The sequence below is a fragment of the Chamaea fasciata genome, unplaced genomic scaffold (assembly GCF_029207755.1).
Source record: "Chamaea fasciata isolate MVZ Bird 193981 ecotype frontalis unplaced genomic scaffold, bChaFas1.0.hap1 SCAF_28, whole genome shotgun sequence".
NCBI classification, from domain to species: Eukaryota; Metazoa; Chordata; class Aves; order Passeriformes; family Sylviidae; genus Chamaea; species Chamaea fasciata.
In genome coordinates, this window is record NW_027094113.1 from 108,747 (window position 1) to 126,156 (window position 17,410).

Below are 17,410 nucleotides of genomic sequence, written 5' to 3' on the forward strand. Positions count from 1 at the left end.
ATTTCTGCCTCCACTACAAACATTTATGCAAAGCTTCTAGCTAAAAATAAAATCTGCATCAGTAAATAGTTGCTGAATTTTTTAGAAAGCTGTAGGTGACTTTGTACCAGGAAACCCCAAATCAAGAATGCTTATTCCATTTTTCTGAATCTTCATGCACCACCAATTGCATTTTAGGTAAAACATTTCAAAGTGAGACTCAGCGCAGACCCCCACAGAGCCCGGGACCAGGAAATAATGCCTATTTTCCCAGAAGTAGGCTGTGGTGGCCAAGACACCTTATCAATTTTCCTTATGAACAAGCTGCTGACAAGAAACAGCTTTACAATGTAAGGGTATTTGAAAAGCGTAGTTTAAATCTGAGTACCCCAAGAATGTAAAAAGATTCCACATCCAAAATGCAGATCACTTACTTGAAAGTCCCCACACTTTGTGGTGCAGAAACAATTGTGATGAGTACTAGGGAACCTGCCATGTTCCTTTTGAAGCATGGCAAGAGTACAGGGCCCAGCAAGAGGTCTGTTCATTGGTAAAAACCCCTGTAACTCTAAGGCGTGAAAAAAGAAAATGCGAGAAGGCATGAGCAGACAATCCAGGGAGGTCAAGATGCAGTGGCACAGCTTATCATTAGCCCTTTTCAATTGCCAGAAAGTAAACACAGATGTTCCTTCAACTGACTATGAGGAAAAGTAAAAGCACCCTCTGCCCCAACAGCATCAGTCTTCAGTGATGGTCAACAACAGAAATCGGGAAGACTTGTTCTTGACTGCCAGTGAAAAGTGTGTTTCATTAAAATAGAGGCAATAAGGACTGTTTTGCTATATGAATACTCAATTTCAAAGTTGATTCTGTGCTATAACCTGGGTTTCTGTTTTAAATTCATGCTATATCAAACGCTTCTTCCTCTTTCACTTTCTTTTAGGCGATGCATTTTAGATCCTTAACCTACAAAGGAGCAAGCATGCAAGTCAGAAATTATCTATCAGCAAATTATTTATAAAGGAAATAGAACAATTTTATAGTGAAAGTGACCTGGTGACTACCAAATTCCAACCTTGCTGGACAAGAATATACCATATGTTTCAATAAGAAAATAAAACTCAGCTTTCACACAAAAGGCTCAAATGATTAAAAAACACCCAAAAAAAAAAAAAAAAAAAAAAAAAAAAAAAAAAAAAAAAAAAAAAAAAAGGTGGGTTATGGTTACAATAGGAGTACTTTAGAATTACACACAGAAAACCACATTCTTGCTTTTATTTGTGGTGGAACAGAATACAATAACCTTCAGCCCAAACTACTCAAGGCTGGCAGTATTACCTTTTTCTTCATGCTGCAAGACTTCAGGAAACAGAATGGGGACAGGAAGGGTTAGAAGTTAAATTTTATATTTAAGGCCATTAATTCAGCAAGATTTTTAAAAATGTCCTCAACTTTAAGCATGAAGAGCTGCATTGACTTCAGTAAGATAATACACATACAGTAAAGTCAGGCAAGTGCTTAAATGGCTTGTTGAATCAAGCCATTAAATGAGAGTTGCTTTATTATACAGATTTATTTTAATGGCTTGCAGAGCTCATTACATGAGCCTATTTTATTCTTCCAAGGGCTAACAGCTGTTCTGTCTTTAACTTTTCTGAGGGTGTAACCTGTATGCCTCCTGCACTTTACTGTAGCCACAGAAACATAAAATTTTCTAAGAAAAATTGTATGCAACACCTATTATATATAGTGGCTTAGCTCTCCCTTAAATAGTAACAGAAAAGAACAGTACAAAACAATAGTTTCACTTTTTCAACACACAAGAGCATCTTACTGAAAAACTAAAATAAAAAAGTCTCACCACAATAAAAATCCCCCCAAAAATAATGAAATGGGAAGAAAAAAGGAGTTAGCAAGATGTCCTGCAGACTTTAAAGTCTCTTATTATCACATTAAAAAAGCTTTTCTGATGAACAACGTTTTGCTTCTTTCTGTTTACAAACCCACTAGACAGCAAACAATGGCGTCCACATCCACAACTATGTTGGGATTAAAAGGTAAAAACATAACCTGCCCCATCTGCAGTCCAAAAAAAAAAAAAAAAAAAAAAAAAAAAAGGAACCCAAAAGGGCAGCCAGTGAGCATAGGAGCTGGTGAAGACTGGGTTTCCCTGTGTAAAGGGGAGTAGGGGTTATAAAACCAGAATTCAAGTTGGAACCGTGTCAAAAAGTTCTATCTTGGAGACCTGCAAGACATGAACTACTGAAAAAACAGCCAAAAGGTCCCAATGAAAAGCTGTGACAAGCTGTAATGTGCCATTTTAATTACAAGGAAGAGGGGAAATGGTTAGGGGTAGTTGATTTTGTATTTTTGTTGTTTTGGGGTTGGATTTTTTTTTTTTTTTTTTGCTCATCAATATGATGAGCTTTCAACGTCCCAAACCACATTCAGGTAGTTTCCAAGTCTGCTTTTTTTTTTTGTATGGAATCTACTGATCCAGACCAAAAACCCAAATGAACAGAACAGAGATGCACAGTTCTTAAGTCCTGGAGCTTTCAATACTGCCTGAAATAATCGCTGGCCTGGGGTATCCAGAGATGCCTGCAAGATGGTGTTCATAGCAGCCTTGCAAGCAGATCGGCTCACATCTGCTATGTGCTGCCGATGTTCTGCCCATCACCTTCATCATTAGGACCTGAAACAATAAAAGTAGTTCTTGGTCATAAGAAGTATCTTTTGTTTCTTGCCTTGCAGTGAGAGAGCCATCCCAAGCAGCCTACTGAAGTCTCAGATTCAGGTGTTCAATGAGAAATGAGAACTCTAGAATTCCTCCTCCCTTGCCTTGAATATGCCTTCTCCAGACTAAGATCTCCCTACTGTAGAATTTTATGTTCTTGACTAATCTGGTTCAGGAAACCCAGCAGCATCTCAAAACCTAAAAGCTCAGTTTTCAACCTCTTCAATTTTCCCACTGCATTTTTTCATATTAATTTCTTTTTTCCCCCTTCTGTGAATCAGGATGGAGGACTTTCAAACTTTGCTGGATGTTCTCAGCTGCAAGAAAGCAAAGCACAGATGACATCCAAGTTGAGTGTACATAAGGAAGCCTCCCTCAAACTGAAGACTAGTATTTTTCTTAAATTATGGTCTCCTCATGCATAATAAAAAACCTTACACTCCTTCCATGCCCCTCCGTAAATCTGCTTTCCAGACAGCTCTCTACTGAAAAGTCAGTCTGGATGCTGTCTACTGATTCCAAGTCATCTCGGGTTTAACAAGCAACTCCTGGCCATGGTGAAGACAAAAATGAAACTCAGAACTACCCTCAAAAATTCTGTAAATGATAAAAGGCACAGAACACCTCTGCTTAACTGTGGCAAGTAACTCAGAGGCAGCACATGGCCCTTTAACCAGTTTGGAGAAGCAGCAAGAAGTAGTTGCATTCAAAACGGAAATCCATGCAATAGTCCTACTCCACAGACATACACAAAGAGCACAGTCTGCCTTAAGAAATGACACAGGAAAATGCATGAAAAACAGGAAACACCACTGTCTTTCTTACTTACCACTTCCAACTGATCCTGAAGCTGCAATGACATCGTCATCACTGTCTTCCTCATTTGACTGTGTTACCTCTGGCTCAGGTGCTACATTCTTGACTTCTTGCTCTTGTTCCACTCTACTGCGCAAGGCCAAGATCCGATGGTGTAATGCAGCATACAACTGCCCTGTATCTTTAGAGCTTGCCTGCATTTTTTAATATTCAGAAATAAGAAAAAGGTGCACGGAATTATAACACAATAAAACACTGCTGACATAATGCACACCAGTCACGCCAATTTTCACAATATACTTTTTAGTTTTCTCAAAGTGTTTTTCAAACCAGTCAGAATAGGCTGTGGTACACACAGCAGGACATTAGATACACAGAACTCCAGTGGTGAGAATATATTCCTCTGCTTAGTTTCAACTTTCTCTGGCTAACATACCCAGTATTTGCTGATCTCATATAGCCTTCTTCACACAGAAATCACAAAACTTTCCTGACACCTCCCAAAAGCTCATATTAAAAAGACCTTCAATTAAAATCTTACAGATTTTTGCTGGCCTGTCAATAATTTAACTTCACACATTAGTTAATCATAATCAAGCCAATTGTTTCATGAGGTACTGGCATAAAATTTCAATATGAGCTATGATGAGAAAACTCAATGGACAGTCAGGCTGGCAATTATTCCAAAAATTTTTTGAACAGTTCTCTGTTTCAGAGGGAAGCATTTTTGACAATCTGTCAAATTCTTTCATAAAAAATAGTTTCCATCTGCCCTGACACCTGAATCTGTCACCTCTGTATCTGCAAAATTCCCCTGCAATGAGCTGTAATGAAAAAAATAATTCCAAACAAGACACTTCTTATCAGTACTAAAATCAAGAGTGAATAACCTGATCACAGATTAACTCAAAACTTTTAAATCTAGAAAAATATGGAGAAAAAACTTATCCAATAATTTCAGTTCTTTTTCTTCATCAATGCATATTTGGTATCCCTAAGTTCCATTTTGGGACTTCAGATCCAAGCCCTACAAACCTAATGTCACAGGGAAAGCTGACCATTTGTTGATGGTCTCAATTTCTGATCCCTAGGAACACTAAATCGAACACTAAATCTTTTGCAACGCCTTGTGTAGAATCAGTGTAAATTAAAAGGATGTTTTCAGACCTCTCCCTATCTATAAGCACTTCAGCAGGCATTAGGGAATGACCTTTCTTCCTTGCTGACTGTATTATCAGATCACAAGTGTTTTAGTAATTCTGGCTGGGGTTGCCGTTCCCCATTTAGCAAGCACAGAAATCACTTCCACTATCCTGTTACTGCTTTAATACTCTGCATTAAAAGAAAATTGAAGATAAAATGTGTTACCCTTAACACTAACATGATGTTCTTCACAGTTTTAGAGTTTCCTTTTCAGTAGGCATCTATCCACCCTCCCACGCTGCAGACAATGACAGCTTTCCTGTGCTGGAAGTTCCAGCAGATCTAATTTTGGTTAAACTAGTGCATAGAATTTATGAAATAATGTTCATTTTTCTTAAATCAGAAAACAATCTGTATTAAACACTATAGTTAAAGTCTCCATATGTATGGAACAGATCCCATGACTCCATGGGCAATGCTCTGGCTTCCTAGGGCAGCCTTTGATGTAGCATTTTTTCATAACTAGCAAGACTTTTTAGACAAGCAAATATGCCAAGTGCCTTATCTTTGGGGCAGGGGTGATGGTAAGACAGTGTAGGGTGCAAAGAAAAATGGGAATGCTACCTCAACTACAGTTTAAGTAAGTACCAACTTTAGTATGATAGTTAAGACATAAACAAAAAACTGTACTCACTGATATAAGAAAAACTTTAACTCCTTGGTCCTCTGTATCCATGGCAGTGATCCGGATACTCTTCTCACTGGCTTTATCGATCTGCATCTGAGCCCACAGCTTGGTATTTAAGATTAACCTGAGACTCCCCTGAGTCCTCATCACTAAAGCCAAGTTACAAGATCAGTTAGGTAGAAAAAGACACATCAGGAAGCTCAAAACAGTTAAGACACTATTTATTGTATAATGGTTTCAATCTTTCTACAAATAAGCCCTCTTTGGCTTTTGTCACAATTGTAAATGAGAAGAATTAGGCTTGTGCTGGTTTTGGCTGGGGTAGAGTTAACTTTTCTTCTCAGTCATTGGTATGGAGCTGTCTTGGGTTTGTGCTGAACATACAGTTGACTATATAGAGATGTTTCTGTTATTGCTGAGCAGTGCTTGCACAGAGCCAAGGACTTTTCTGCTTTTCATGCTACTACACTGATGAGGATGATAGGAGTATGTGGGAGGTTGGGAGCAGACACAGCTGGGACAGGTGACCCAAACTGAACAAATAATACCATGCTGAGGATATAAAGCAGGGGGAAGAAGAGGAAGGGAAGATGTTTGGAGGGATGGTGTTTGTCCTCCCAAGTCACCATTACATGTGATGGGGTCCTGCTGTCCTGGAGATGAACGAACACCTGCTTGCCCATGGGAAGCAGTGAATTAATTTCTTGTTTTGCTTTGTTTGCATGCACCCCTTTTGCTTTCTTAATTGAGGTGTTTTTATCTTAACCCAGGAGTTTTCTAACTTTTATACACTTCCAGTTCTCTCCCTGATCCTGCTGGAGGGGGAATGAGCAAGTGGCTGCAAGGGGCTTAGCTGCTGGCTGGGTTTTAACTGCAACAAGGCTAATAAAGATTATGAGTCATATCTAAAGCTATTTAGTCTGAAGCATTATATGTTAATAAAATAAAGTTCAGCAGTTGTATATGAGTAGATAATCTCAGACTAATGCGCATTCCAACCAGCCTGTTTGAATAGTGCATGATTGCTCAGACTTCCCCCACCACAAGCAACCCACCCAGAACAGCCAGATCTGAATGATGTTACCATAAATTTCTAAGCAAATATTCTAGTTAGTAAACATGGTTTGCTTTTATGGGGGGAAAAAGTAACTGGAACATCTGCTGTAATAGAAGGGTATGAAGATACTCTTTTTGGAGGCAATATTCACTAACTGAAGCAAAAGAAAAGGTCCAAACTGCTTCTGACTTGCTGGAGCTAAGACAAACTAAAGTGAATGCTGCTGTGTGTCAAGGAACAACCTTATGAAAATAGCATGACTGTCATCCAGTATTGCATTTCCCCTGGTTCCCCTTACCCAGTCGAGATTGTAATGTTCCATCATCTGTTGAGGCCATATCATTGAGTCTCAGGAGCCCTCGACCTCTTTCCACCCAAGACTGAGAGATTTTATCAAATACGAACAGCTTGCACTGAATCTGTAACAGAAAATATCTCTATGGCATAGTGGTTGATTGAAGTAATCATTTATTTCTTAGTCACCTACAATTGGTTAAAAAAATTTCAGATTTTATGTTGGAATTTTTTTTTGTTTACAGCTGTGGAAAACGAAACAGTCATCGTCTCTTTTGCAATAAATTTCTCAAAATATGCTGTCTGTTTTCATCAGGTTTTATTAAAAGAACCTATATATTCTTAAAGAATAAGAGGGTTCAAGGTCAAAGCAAGTAATTTTCAGGTAATGTCGTAAGAGACTACCTTATATCAATCAATTCTTTTAAAAGCCTTAGGTATATATTGCACCACTGAAAATGGTATTTGCTGCTGGTAAGACCCAGCAAATATAATGAAAGCAAAGCAAAATTCTTCCTGTAAGGAAGCAAAGGATGAACAAACATGCTAGCTAACTATCAAAGCCTGAAAGACACAAAGTCATTAATAAGTGAGATATTTTTAGTGACTCCAAGCAGGGTTCATGGGTTATAAAAATCTAAAGATGTATGTATTTTTTCCAACAGTAGGAATACTCCTTCTTGACCTACAAGCTCCCTTTTTCTTCCATGCCAAACATCTCTGCTCTATACCACCCTCTCTAATCCAACTTCACTGTTACTGGTGAGGTTTTATACCTCAAACCATCATCCCTCAAGTTCCTCACAGATGAGCATGCACTAAGTGGAAAATATACTAAATATACTTCCATTTTCATTCCCTCCATTTCCCATTTTCTTCACCCCAAAACATCTAGCTCTGTATGTTTCTGCAACATTAACATAGTTCTGTCTGTACAAGTCCCATTTGGAATTTTAATGCATTCCATTTCACAAGAAAAAAAAAAATTAAAGGCAAGAGGTTGGTTAAATTACAACATATTCACGCAACTCTTAATAGAGTTGTGGTTTTCCTAAGTGAAACAGGATTCTTATCTCTTTAGTATCTTGGTGTCTTATTCAATTATGTGAAGCATCCAGACATTTCTGAATTACACAGAAACAGAGACGTATCAGAAGAACCATTTAAAGACCATTTATATCTGGTAAAAAGAAGTCCAAGAAGATAAACATTATAGAGTATCATTTTGTAAGGCAATACAAGTATAACTGGTAGGCATTAGATACTGACAGTGCAACTGTTTGGTGTCAGAATAGATCATCCTGTCTGTAATAATAAAAAAGCTATCCTTGAAAATAACACAGTTCAAATGCTGCGGAACAAAGTATCTCAAGGAAAGAATGAAAGTATAATTGGAGGATAAAGAGATGGTAAAAAAATATATATACCACTTCATTTTATATGAAAACTCTGCTTTTAAGGATATACTTGAGTTATTTAAGTAAGAATATTTAAGTTAATGAATAACTACAATGTTAAATATATCATGATTAAAATCAGGAGTCTAAGTCATGACTAAATATTCTTCTACAACATCACTAATTCAATTAAGTACCTCAAGCCAAATTCCTAAGTGTTTGTGATATAGTTTCTGTTTTGCAAGAAACTAGACTGCTGGCATACATAGTCCATTCTAAGTTTTAGAAAATCTTCAGTAGTACAACAATTAAAGAACTTAAAAATATTTAGTTCATTTCAATTTTCTTCAAATTGCCTCATAGAAAATAAAAGCTTCTATGTGATGGATCTAAGAAAGCTTAAGATACTCCTGGATGGCTTATACACAAAAATTTGTTCAAAAAGAAGAAATTAAAAAACAATGGATAACAAGTTAATAAATAAGGATCTGATACAAATATCTAAAGTTTGCATTTTAATACAAGAAAATACATTAGCGATATAGAGGAAGGCTGAGTTGTAGGGAATCAGATGGTCAGCATTCACTGGACATCCATATGAATCCCCACAAACTCATATCTCCTCTACTCTATCTGTTTCTTACCTGTAACACGTTACTTTCAGCTTCCTCCCCAGTAATCACTTCTACCTTCGCTAATAAACACTTCCTTGCTGTTGCTTTAGTATAGGCTGCTGCAGACTCTGCCAGTGATTCTGAAATATTATTAGCTGAACAACATTTTGAGAGTCTGAGAATGATTAGTATAAAATTTTATAAGATGTACAATGGTCTCACACAAGTACACCAGAGTTTTGAGACCTTTTAAAAGTATAGAAGACAGACCTTAATAGAACATGTAAAAAAGGATTGAAATTTAAGCAGAAGTTAAAGTTTGTCTTTTAATACTTGTTTTACAAGCATAATGGACGAAAGAGGTAAGTTCTCAAGAATTTTTGTCCCCACACACAATAGTTCAAAACCTTTGCATGGACACCTGCTTATCTGCAGATGTTCCAGCAGTACTTGCCAGCCATACAGCTGTGCCTGTGCATGGACAGTGCAATTAATTTTCCACTTTCATTTGGGCTTGCAAGCAGTTTACTGAAGAAAACCCATAGTTCCCAGAATTTCCATAATATCTTGACAACTTGAAGTCACAGAATCCAGCAAACAGTTCTGAGTTCAAGCAACATGTGGGGCACCCACTCAATGCAACACACATTCGAGTCAGAAATTCAGTCACTTGAAATAAAACAGAATTGTTAGAAAAAAGTTTGCCTCGTTTCTCCTACATTCTCTACCACGTCCTACTACCAGTTTTGTTAATTCCCTCTAATTTTATTCGGTTGAAGATACTCCCACTACCACAAAATGACAATGAAAAAGACAGTGCAGCCCGTTCATGTTTAATATTAGAGGATCTACAGCATCCAGCGATTTCCACACCCACACCCTCTATCTCTGGTTACAGGAGATATAAAGGCAACATAAAAATCTTATGTTTTTGAAAAGTAACATGATATTGAAAAATACAGTAATTTAAAAAATTATTAACTACCACTCCTAATATAATATTCTGTTTTTCACCTTTTTCTGGCGTGGCCTCCTGAGAAGATGATTCAGACCCAGACTCTGTAGCAGCATTCTCCTTATTACTCTCGGTACTACCTTCATTTGATTTTGGTGGACTCTATTAAGAAATAAGAGGAGGTAAACAGAAGAGAGAAAACATATACTAATTCTGCTGAACAGGACTAGTGACCAAGTACTGAGGGCAGCTCCAGTGTTTATAAAACCATATGGTAAAAAAAGAATCTCACGGACAACATGCCTCCACAGTTAAAGCTATCCTACTACCTCAGCCAAGGAACTGAATGGACTGTGATGTAAAAACCAATTCAAATTATTTCCCCGTGAACTGACACCAAATTTCAATCCTTATTTTGAGGCTTTTTGGCTTGCTTTGTTCAACACAGCAAATCAACTTCAGCTACAGCGACTCATGGCATAATTGACTGAACTCCCACTTAGTAGCTGGGTCTGAACACTCAGCATTAAATGTTTCCATTTTGTTCCAGCACAGGAATAAAAACAACAGCAGGAAACAGTGAGGTACTAGAAGTTATTCCTTAGGTTGGTACATCATAAACAGCATTTCCAGAATCATACCTCAGTCTTCAGCAGAGGCAGCTGCTTTACTGCTGGGCTTGAAATCCCATCCTTGGGGGGGTCACATGACTGAACTGCTCTCAATTTTGAGGACATAAAATACCCTCTAATACTGATACTCCAATAGCCATTTAAAGCAACAAGCTGTGCCATAAAATGCTTGGGCACATGAACCACAGGCACTAGAGAGACAGCACTGAATCTCCTTACATGGAGAGACTTTGGCAGGGAAATCCTGAAGAGTATTGCTGGGCAGACAATAGCTCATAATGAACTTCCCATGTGGCACTCAAAGTTAACTTCAAGGGAAACCACTGAAAAAACCCCCATACTCAAGTGACAAGTATTATTAAAGGCTCTCAAAATTCCTGAGTGAGAATCCATAACAAACTGCTGGCAAAATTACAACATATACATAGTGGATACTCACTAGGACTCGCTCACTCATGTTCTGTCCAAAAACAAACTTGTTGCTAGACGCATCTGCACTGTTCGTAGAATTCTCTACACTGAAAAAAACCCAAGAAATAAGCCAGGTTTTACAGGATAGAAAATAATACCTCTTTTATTTTCTACCAATAAAATTCCTCAGAAAGTGAGTAATTGTCGCTGGCTTTAAAAAAGTAAGCACCGGTTGACACAAACATAGGTAAAAATTAATTCAACTTAACATGAGAGCACATTCTAGTTTTACAGAATGAAAATTCTCTCAGAATGACAACAAATTATCTTGTCTCTGTAAAAATCTTCCCCTTCAGATAACTAATAACATACAAAGCAGTGCTGAATGATAAGTGAGGGCTTACTGTCTAATCATATAACATACTGTTTTTAAACAGTGTTCTATATGCACAGATTTGAACTACTACACATTTTTAGGTCAATTCTCTCAGAAATGGAAAGAATGGAAACAAAAGCACTTCCAGTATCATACAGGAAGCAAAGGCAGCAGGGATAAGTAATGCCTTTAATCAGATTACCTGCAATACCACAGCCTCTCCAAGAAGTTTCACCATCAAATCTCAGCCTTGACTTCTTCCTTATTCTATAAGCATCCTCCTCCCATTAGTATTTTTATTAACAGATTTTAAATCCTATTTAGGAAGGACAGGAGTTTTATTCTTTTACAGGCTCAAAAGACCTAACGAGTCATTGTTCCTGTCCCTTCCCATCAGGCATACCTTTCTAAGACACCAGCTTGCTCACAAAGTGAACATACAAAAGGCAGACCAGTCTGATTCAAGCCTACATGCATTTCACCAAGTTTGGAAAATGGTGACTCACATCTACATGGTTCGAGTGAAACTAAACAAACCTTAAAACGGTACATGTAGAGTTGCTACTTCTGATTAAGGAGATTCCTAGAACAAAGGAGATCCTCAGTGGAAGACAGTTTTCCCTACTAAGGAAATTAAATACCACAGTTCTGAGCGCCAAACGTTGACACGGAAGTCAATGTGGCCTACCAGTATCTGCCACACCACCTAGCACATTTAGAGTTTTTAAAGCATTGACAGTGTTGCACAAAGGGAGAAGTTTCCTTTAAAGTTGATTACCATAATGCTTTGCCATCTCAGCTGAAAACTAGAGCCAACTCCCCTTAGAGACACTTTTTTTAAAGACAAGTGCAAGACTAGGTTTCTGGCAATTGACTCACCACGAATAAATCTTCCCAAAGTAAAGACTCAAATGAAATGACAGTAGATGTCCTATGAGGTGAAAAGTATGAAAAAAATATTCCAGTATTTGAAGGCCACATATTAGTTATTGTCTGCCAAATCTGATTGAACAAGTTTGACTGTGTATATTGGAAAAACACTGATCTGGCATCAAGAGGGCAAAGGTGTCCTCTACCTCTCCAGTGCAACATCTGAAAAGTTCAGCATCAAAAGTTCATTGACTGCAAAACTGCCTACTGCCTTCTTCATGGTGAACAAGAGCATCTTAAAAATGCCAAATATAAGGTCAAAGAAAGCATATATTGGTGCTTTTCCTACAATTATTTCATTGCTTCAATCTGAAGTTCAGCTTACTCCAGGAGCAGAGATGCTGTTCTGCGTCATCACTCTTGGTGGGATTTCCCCTCAGACTCTTCCAGTGTGAATTCACATCTCTGTATTCCATTTTCTCATTCTGTACACTACTTCATTTTTTTGAACACTACTAAACTAGCATTTTCACAGAGCTGTATCACTACCTTAGCCTCAGGTGAAGGCTGTCAGCTCTGAGCTCATCACTACGTAAGACAGGATTAGCAGTTTTCTCCTGGCTGCCTCACTTTACCTATACATCACATTTCTTCTAATGTTATTGCCTCATCAGAAGTTCTCTCTAAAACCTCCCACAGTTAGGCTCCTACTTATTCATACAGGCCACTCTGAAAAGCTTACTATCATGAAAAAATTTCAACTATTCCTCCTTTTATCTGTATCATATATGAAACCTACTGAACAACACAAATACAGTGCAGATCTCCACAAGATTCTACTGGTAGCTCAAATTTAGTCCATCACTGTTTCTAATCATTCATGAGAAGCCTTCTTGTGTCATGCTTGTTGGTTTTCTGAAGAGGTTTTGGTGAGGATGTGGTCAAATAAATAGTATCAAATGCATCTCCCTTGACGAGATGATTGAGGATTCCCCCAGATCTGAAGATTGCCATTCTCATTCTTCAGAAGTCTGAGTCCTCACTGACCCAGTCTAAGCCCTGCATCCAATAAAGAGCAGAATCATAAAGAATTTTCAATACAGAGTACAGAGAATTGTTCTGCTGGTTTCCCTGCAGTCTCACCTGGAACTGATGTACTGTAGAAAATAGTTTGTTGCAGAAGGTATATCTGATGTCAGAAGGCCAGCATTCTGCACATCAGCAGTTTCATCACTTTCATCTCCTAACTGGAAAAAGAACAAGTATACATCAATAATTTTAATTACTGACCACAAATTCTTCAACTCATTCTTCCTGAAGACATTTATCCTCAAATGATTTCTACAATAAAACAAGGTAAGTCTACGTCCCAATATTATACTTTCTTTTATCATGCTAGGAAACCTGAGCAAACCCGTCTTCAACAGGAGGTACTAACAATCCAACTCAGCTATTCCATGCACAAGTTTAAGCCCAGGTTCAGCCTATTTTTCCATCTTTTCTGTGAAGTCTTGGTTGCATGGGAGCATCTTACAACCACATTTCAACTTCATTCTAACTCAAAAGTTAAGAGAAAACACTACATTCTTGTGAGCTTTAGCTGTTACTCATGATTGCAGTAAATGCACTTATTTATGAAAAAGTTTCTTATGCTACTTAACAGAATTCATTTATTAAATGTCCAGAATACTAGTTCTATTAAACAGTCAACTTTACTGTGTTCATAGCTTTTAATTTTACATATATACACAGAGGTTTTAACCTTTTCATATAATAGCTTCCCAGTACTTCATAAACTCTTAGTCAAGAGAACAAAAGCGTGTTTACCTTGACTCTATCTCTTAAATTCTGCCCAAAAACAAATGCTTGCTGTGCATTTAGTTCAGCCTTCTCACAGCTGTCATCATCTGAAGTATTGTTGGATTCCTTTTTCTGACATTCTGCTGCCTAAAGAAATGGAAAAATGTAGCCTAAGAAGTTCAGTTTCTTTAAATAAAAACACCTTATGACAAGGTGAGTCACACACTCATTTACAATGACAAGGCAATAACGCTTCCAGATCTACAAGGCATGTTTTGTATTTAAATAATGTCTCTGTTGTTAAGTGTTTTTCTTAGCAAATCACAGAACATTAAAGGTTCAGAGAACTAACAATCACTTGGTCCAAACCGTGTACAAGGCAGCATCAACTTCAAATTTATATTAGGCTGCCCAAGATCTCATACCAAGCTTCAAAAAATCCACGTGACACTTTTACATTTTGGTAGTCTGAATCAACGTTCAACTACACTAAGTATGAGAGTTATGTCCTAAAACCCATTTGGAATCCCCTGCACACCACACCTGCAGCTTCTTATCTGTTTGATAAACACTTCCTAATTTCATTCTGGTCTTGCCACTGCCTACCACTTGAGAGCTGAGGGGAACAATCCAAATCCCCTCCCCTAGTCCAAGCAGGACATATACTCAGCTTTTTCATTTCTCTCATCACATATCTTGTGCTCCAGCCACTAGTCCCCTTGGAGATTATTAAGTGCCTTTCATGTACTGTAAAGCCACAACAAACTATATAGTATTCCTGATAACATCCATCAGTGGCATGAAGAGAGAACGATCACTTTCCTGAACTTAATGGCTGCAGTTTTAGTAAAGCAGCCCATAAGTCCTCTTAACAAAACGATACTTATTCATGTTCAATCTGTTGTTCATCAGTGCTGCACAGCACCTGAAGGTTCCTGAACTTTATGTTCTCCTAAGGATTTTGTATTCTCCATCTCTACCACCTGCTTTCCACAAGTGGCTTCGTGACTTCTCCCTGCACATGCCGTGGTGGCACTTTTCCTCATTATTGCCGTATTATAGTTCTTCTTCCACTATACTCAGAGCCTTGCACTTACAAACCCCTAAAGTAGTGTTGGAAAGCAATTGCAATCTGCATGGGAATCACTCCCTCCTGCTTCGGTCCTAACCTCCTACCCCATAGCTCTTGACACTGACGGGAAGACCCAACACTATGCACACACATAACCTCAGAAGTGACCCTCATACAGCAGTTGCCCCTCAGCAAAGCACACTCCCATCAGCATCAACAGCACCATAAGCAGAAAAAAAACCCCCCTAACCACAGAAGCCTGAGCATATTATGAAGAAAACTATATAGTTACTATGGGAAGAGGATTAGGGGGTACCACCTGCTCCACTGGAGAGGACACTCGGGGAAGATGCCTGTCTAGGGAACCCATTACTAGTATTTGACTGGCCAATGTGAAGTTTTCCCTTTTCTTTCCCTTTTTGATCTCCCTTCCTCCGAAATAAAATAACTGTCACCTTTAGAAGCAATACTATCAGCTATAGATCTGCTAACAAATTCTGTATGGGAGAACTTGTCTCAACACTTTTCATGCAGTATCAGGATCTCCAAGACTTGTCTGCACAGCTGCTTTCTAGCCAGTCCCTCTTCAGTCCTTGTGATACATGGGTTCTCTAACCCAGGGTACAGAATTTTGCATTTGCTGACCATCCGCTAGTTTTTCTCAGCTTGTTTTTCCAACCTGCTCAGATCCTGCTGAACAGCCCCTATCTTCCCACACACTGACCATTTCCCCTTCCCACAGTGTACTAGTATCCACAAACAAGATTTATTCCACATTGCCAGGCTGCTTGTGTATATGTTGAACAGTCCTAAGGAATGCCTCTAGTGACTGACACTTGTCAGACTTCCAACCACTGACTGCTACCCTCAAAGGTCACTGCTTCAGCCAATTTTTTACCCACTTTAAATTCTATCCAACCAGTATACCTCTCCATTTTGGCTATGACAGTGATACTTCAGACCATACAAAGATCTTGCCTGAAGTCAAAATTAACAAGTAGGGCTCTCTGCAAAGCAAATAATCTTAGAGGATAAAAAACCCATCAGGTTGGTCTCTGTTTTATCTATGCTGGCTGTTCTCAATCCCTTTAACGTGCCTCATATCCTAGGATTCCTTCACCACAAAGGTAGAGAAAGGAGCTGAGCCATTTCTACTTTCCTGGAACCTCTTTCTTGCCATTCGTGGAAATGTGTGCCATGCTTTCTTCTTCCCCAGTAACTGGGACCCACCACATTACCACAACTCTCTGAGGACAAACAGTGGTCTCACACTAGCATCCCCCAGCTCCCTGCCCTGAGTTCATTTTCTTGCCAGTACAACACTGTATTCTGGACCCAGGATGAGAATGATCTTGATCACACACTAGTATTTTGGTTGTGGCTCTGTTGTGCTCACCCCAAGTCAAGAACTCTTAGTGTCCATACTCTGCCAGCAAGGAGCTGCACAAGAAGCTGTGGGGGAGCACAGCCAGGACAGCTGACCCAAACTGGCCAGAGGGATATTCCATACCACAGAATGCCCTGCCCAGTGTGTAAACTGGGGAAGCTGCTGTGGTGAAGGGCTGATTGCTGCTGGGAGACAAGACACAGATCAGTGGGTGCTGAGAACCTACACTGGGCATCACTTCTTTTCTTTGTGCTTTGTTTACCTGTCTCTCTTGCCTCTTTAATTACAATCACTATACTTTACTCTGTTTCAACACTTAACTGTTTTTACCTCAATCCATTAGCTTATTTTTTTTCCTGATTCTTCTCCCCATCACACCTGAGCAGAGGGAGTGAACAAGTGGCTCCATGGTACTTAGCTGCCAGCTGGGGTTAAACCATGACTCTCCTTCTACACCCATAGATACATCCTGTCTGGTCCCATGGGCCTCTGTATGTCAAACTGTCTAAAAAAGTCCTTACGCAAATTTATTGTAAGAATTCACTCCATCAAACTTCCCCTAAAAAAAGGGACTTGGTAGACCTGACGGCCGACCTCTTCAGTAGAAATGGAAACAAGACAAAGGCATTGAGTACCTCAGGTTTTTTTCATTTTTTTCACCAAGAGGTTCCCTTCAACATTCTGCAGAAGGCGTACAATTTGCCTTCATTTTCCCTTTGCTGCCAATACCTGCAGAAGCCTTGCCTGCAGCTATTCATTCCCTCTCATTTCCAACTCCAACTGGCAAATTTAGGCTTTCCCAGTTCTTCCACACATCCAGACAATCCTTCTGTGTACTTCTTGGGCGTCTTAACTGCTTTCACAAGTTATATGCACGTTCTCTTTCTGGATTTAATGAGCTCCCAAGCCTATATGTACTGGCCTCCTGCCACACTTGCACAATTTCATGTACTTTGGGACAGATTATTCATTCTCTGAGGTGGTTGTCCATGGAGGTAAATGAGCTCTTGTAAGCCCTGCCATCCTTCAGAATCCTACCAACCAGCTCAATGAACAACGTGACAGCTTCTCTCCTGAAGTCTGGATCTTTACTCAGCTACTTATTAGTTACCTCAGGATCTCAAACTCCATCTCATTAATGCTGCAATGACAACTACTCTCAACCTTTGCATTTCTAGCCAG

At 38.9% G+C, this 17,410-nt stretch overlaps 1 protein-coding gene across 2 annotated transcripts in view; it reads right to left on the reverse strand.

Annotated features, from left to right (window-relative positions):
• Window positions 1-1,225: 1,225 nt before the first annotated feature.
• The window catches only part of RANBP3 (RAN binding protein 3), a 51,021-nt gene continuing 34,836 nt past the window's right edge, over window positions 1,226-17,410 (reverse strand). For both annotated transcript variants that reach the window (XM_066205913.1, XM_066205912.1), the window contains 9 exons: window positions 13,797-13,916; window positions 13,113-13,216; window positions 10,752-10,830; window positions 9,740-9,842; window positions 8,756-8,880; window positions 6,719-6,839; window positions 5,370-5,512; window positions 3,546-3,726; window positions 1,226-2,674 (listed from right to left, as the gene is read on the reverse strand). In XM_066205913.1, the coding sequence (XP_066062010.1) occupies window positions 2,631-2,674; window positions 3,546-3,726; window positions 5,370-5,512; window positions 6,719-6,839; window positions 8,756-8,880; window positions 9,740-9,842; window positions 10,752-10,830; window positions 13,113-13,216; window positions 13,797-13,916 (1,020 nt within the window). In that variant the 3' untranslated portion in view covers window positions 1,226-2,630. The remainder of the gene's footprint in view (window positions 2,675-3,545; window positions 3,727-5,369; window positions 5,513-6,718; window positions 6,840-8,755; window positions 8,881-9,739; window positions 9,843-10,751; window positions 10,831-13,112; window positions 13,217-13,796; window positions 13,917-17,410) is intronic.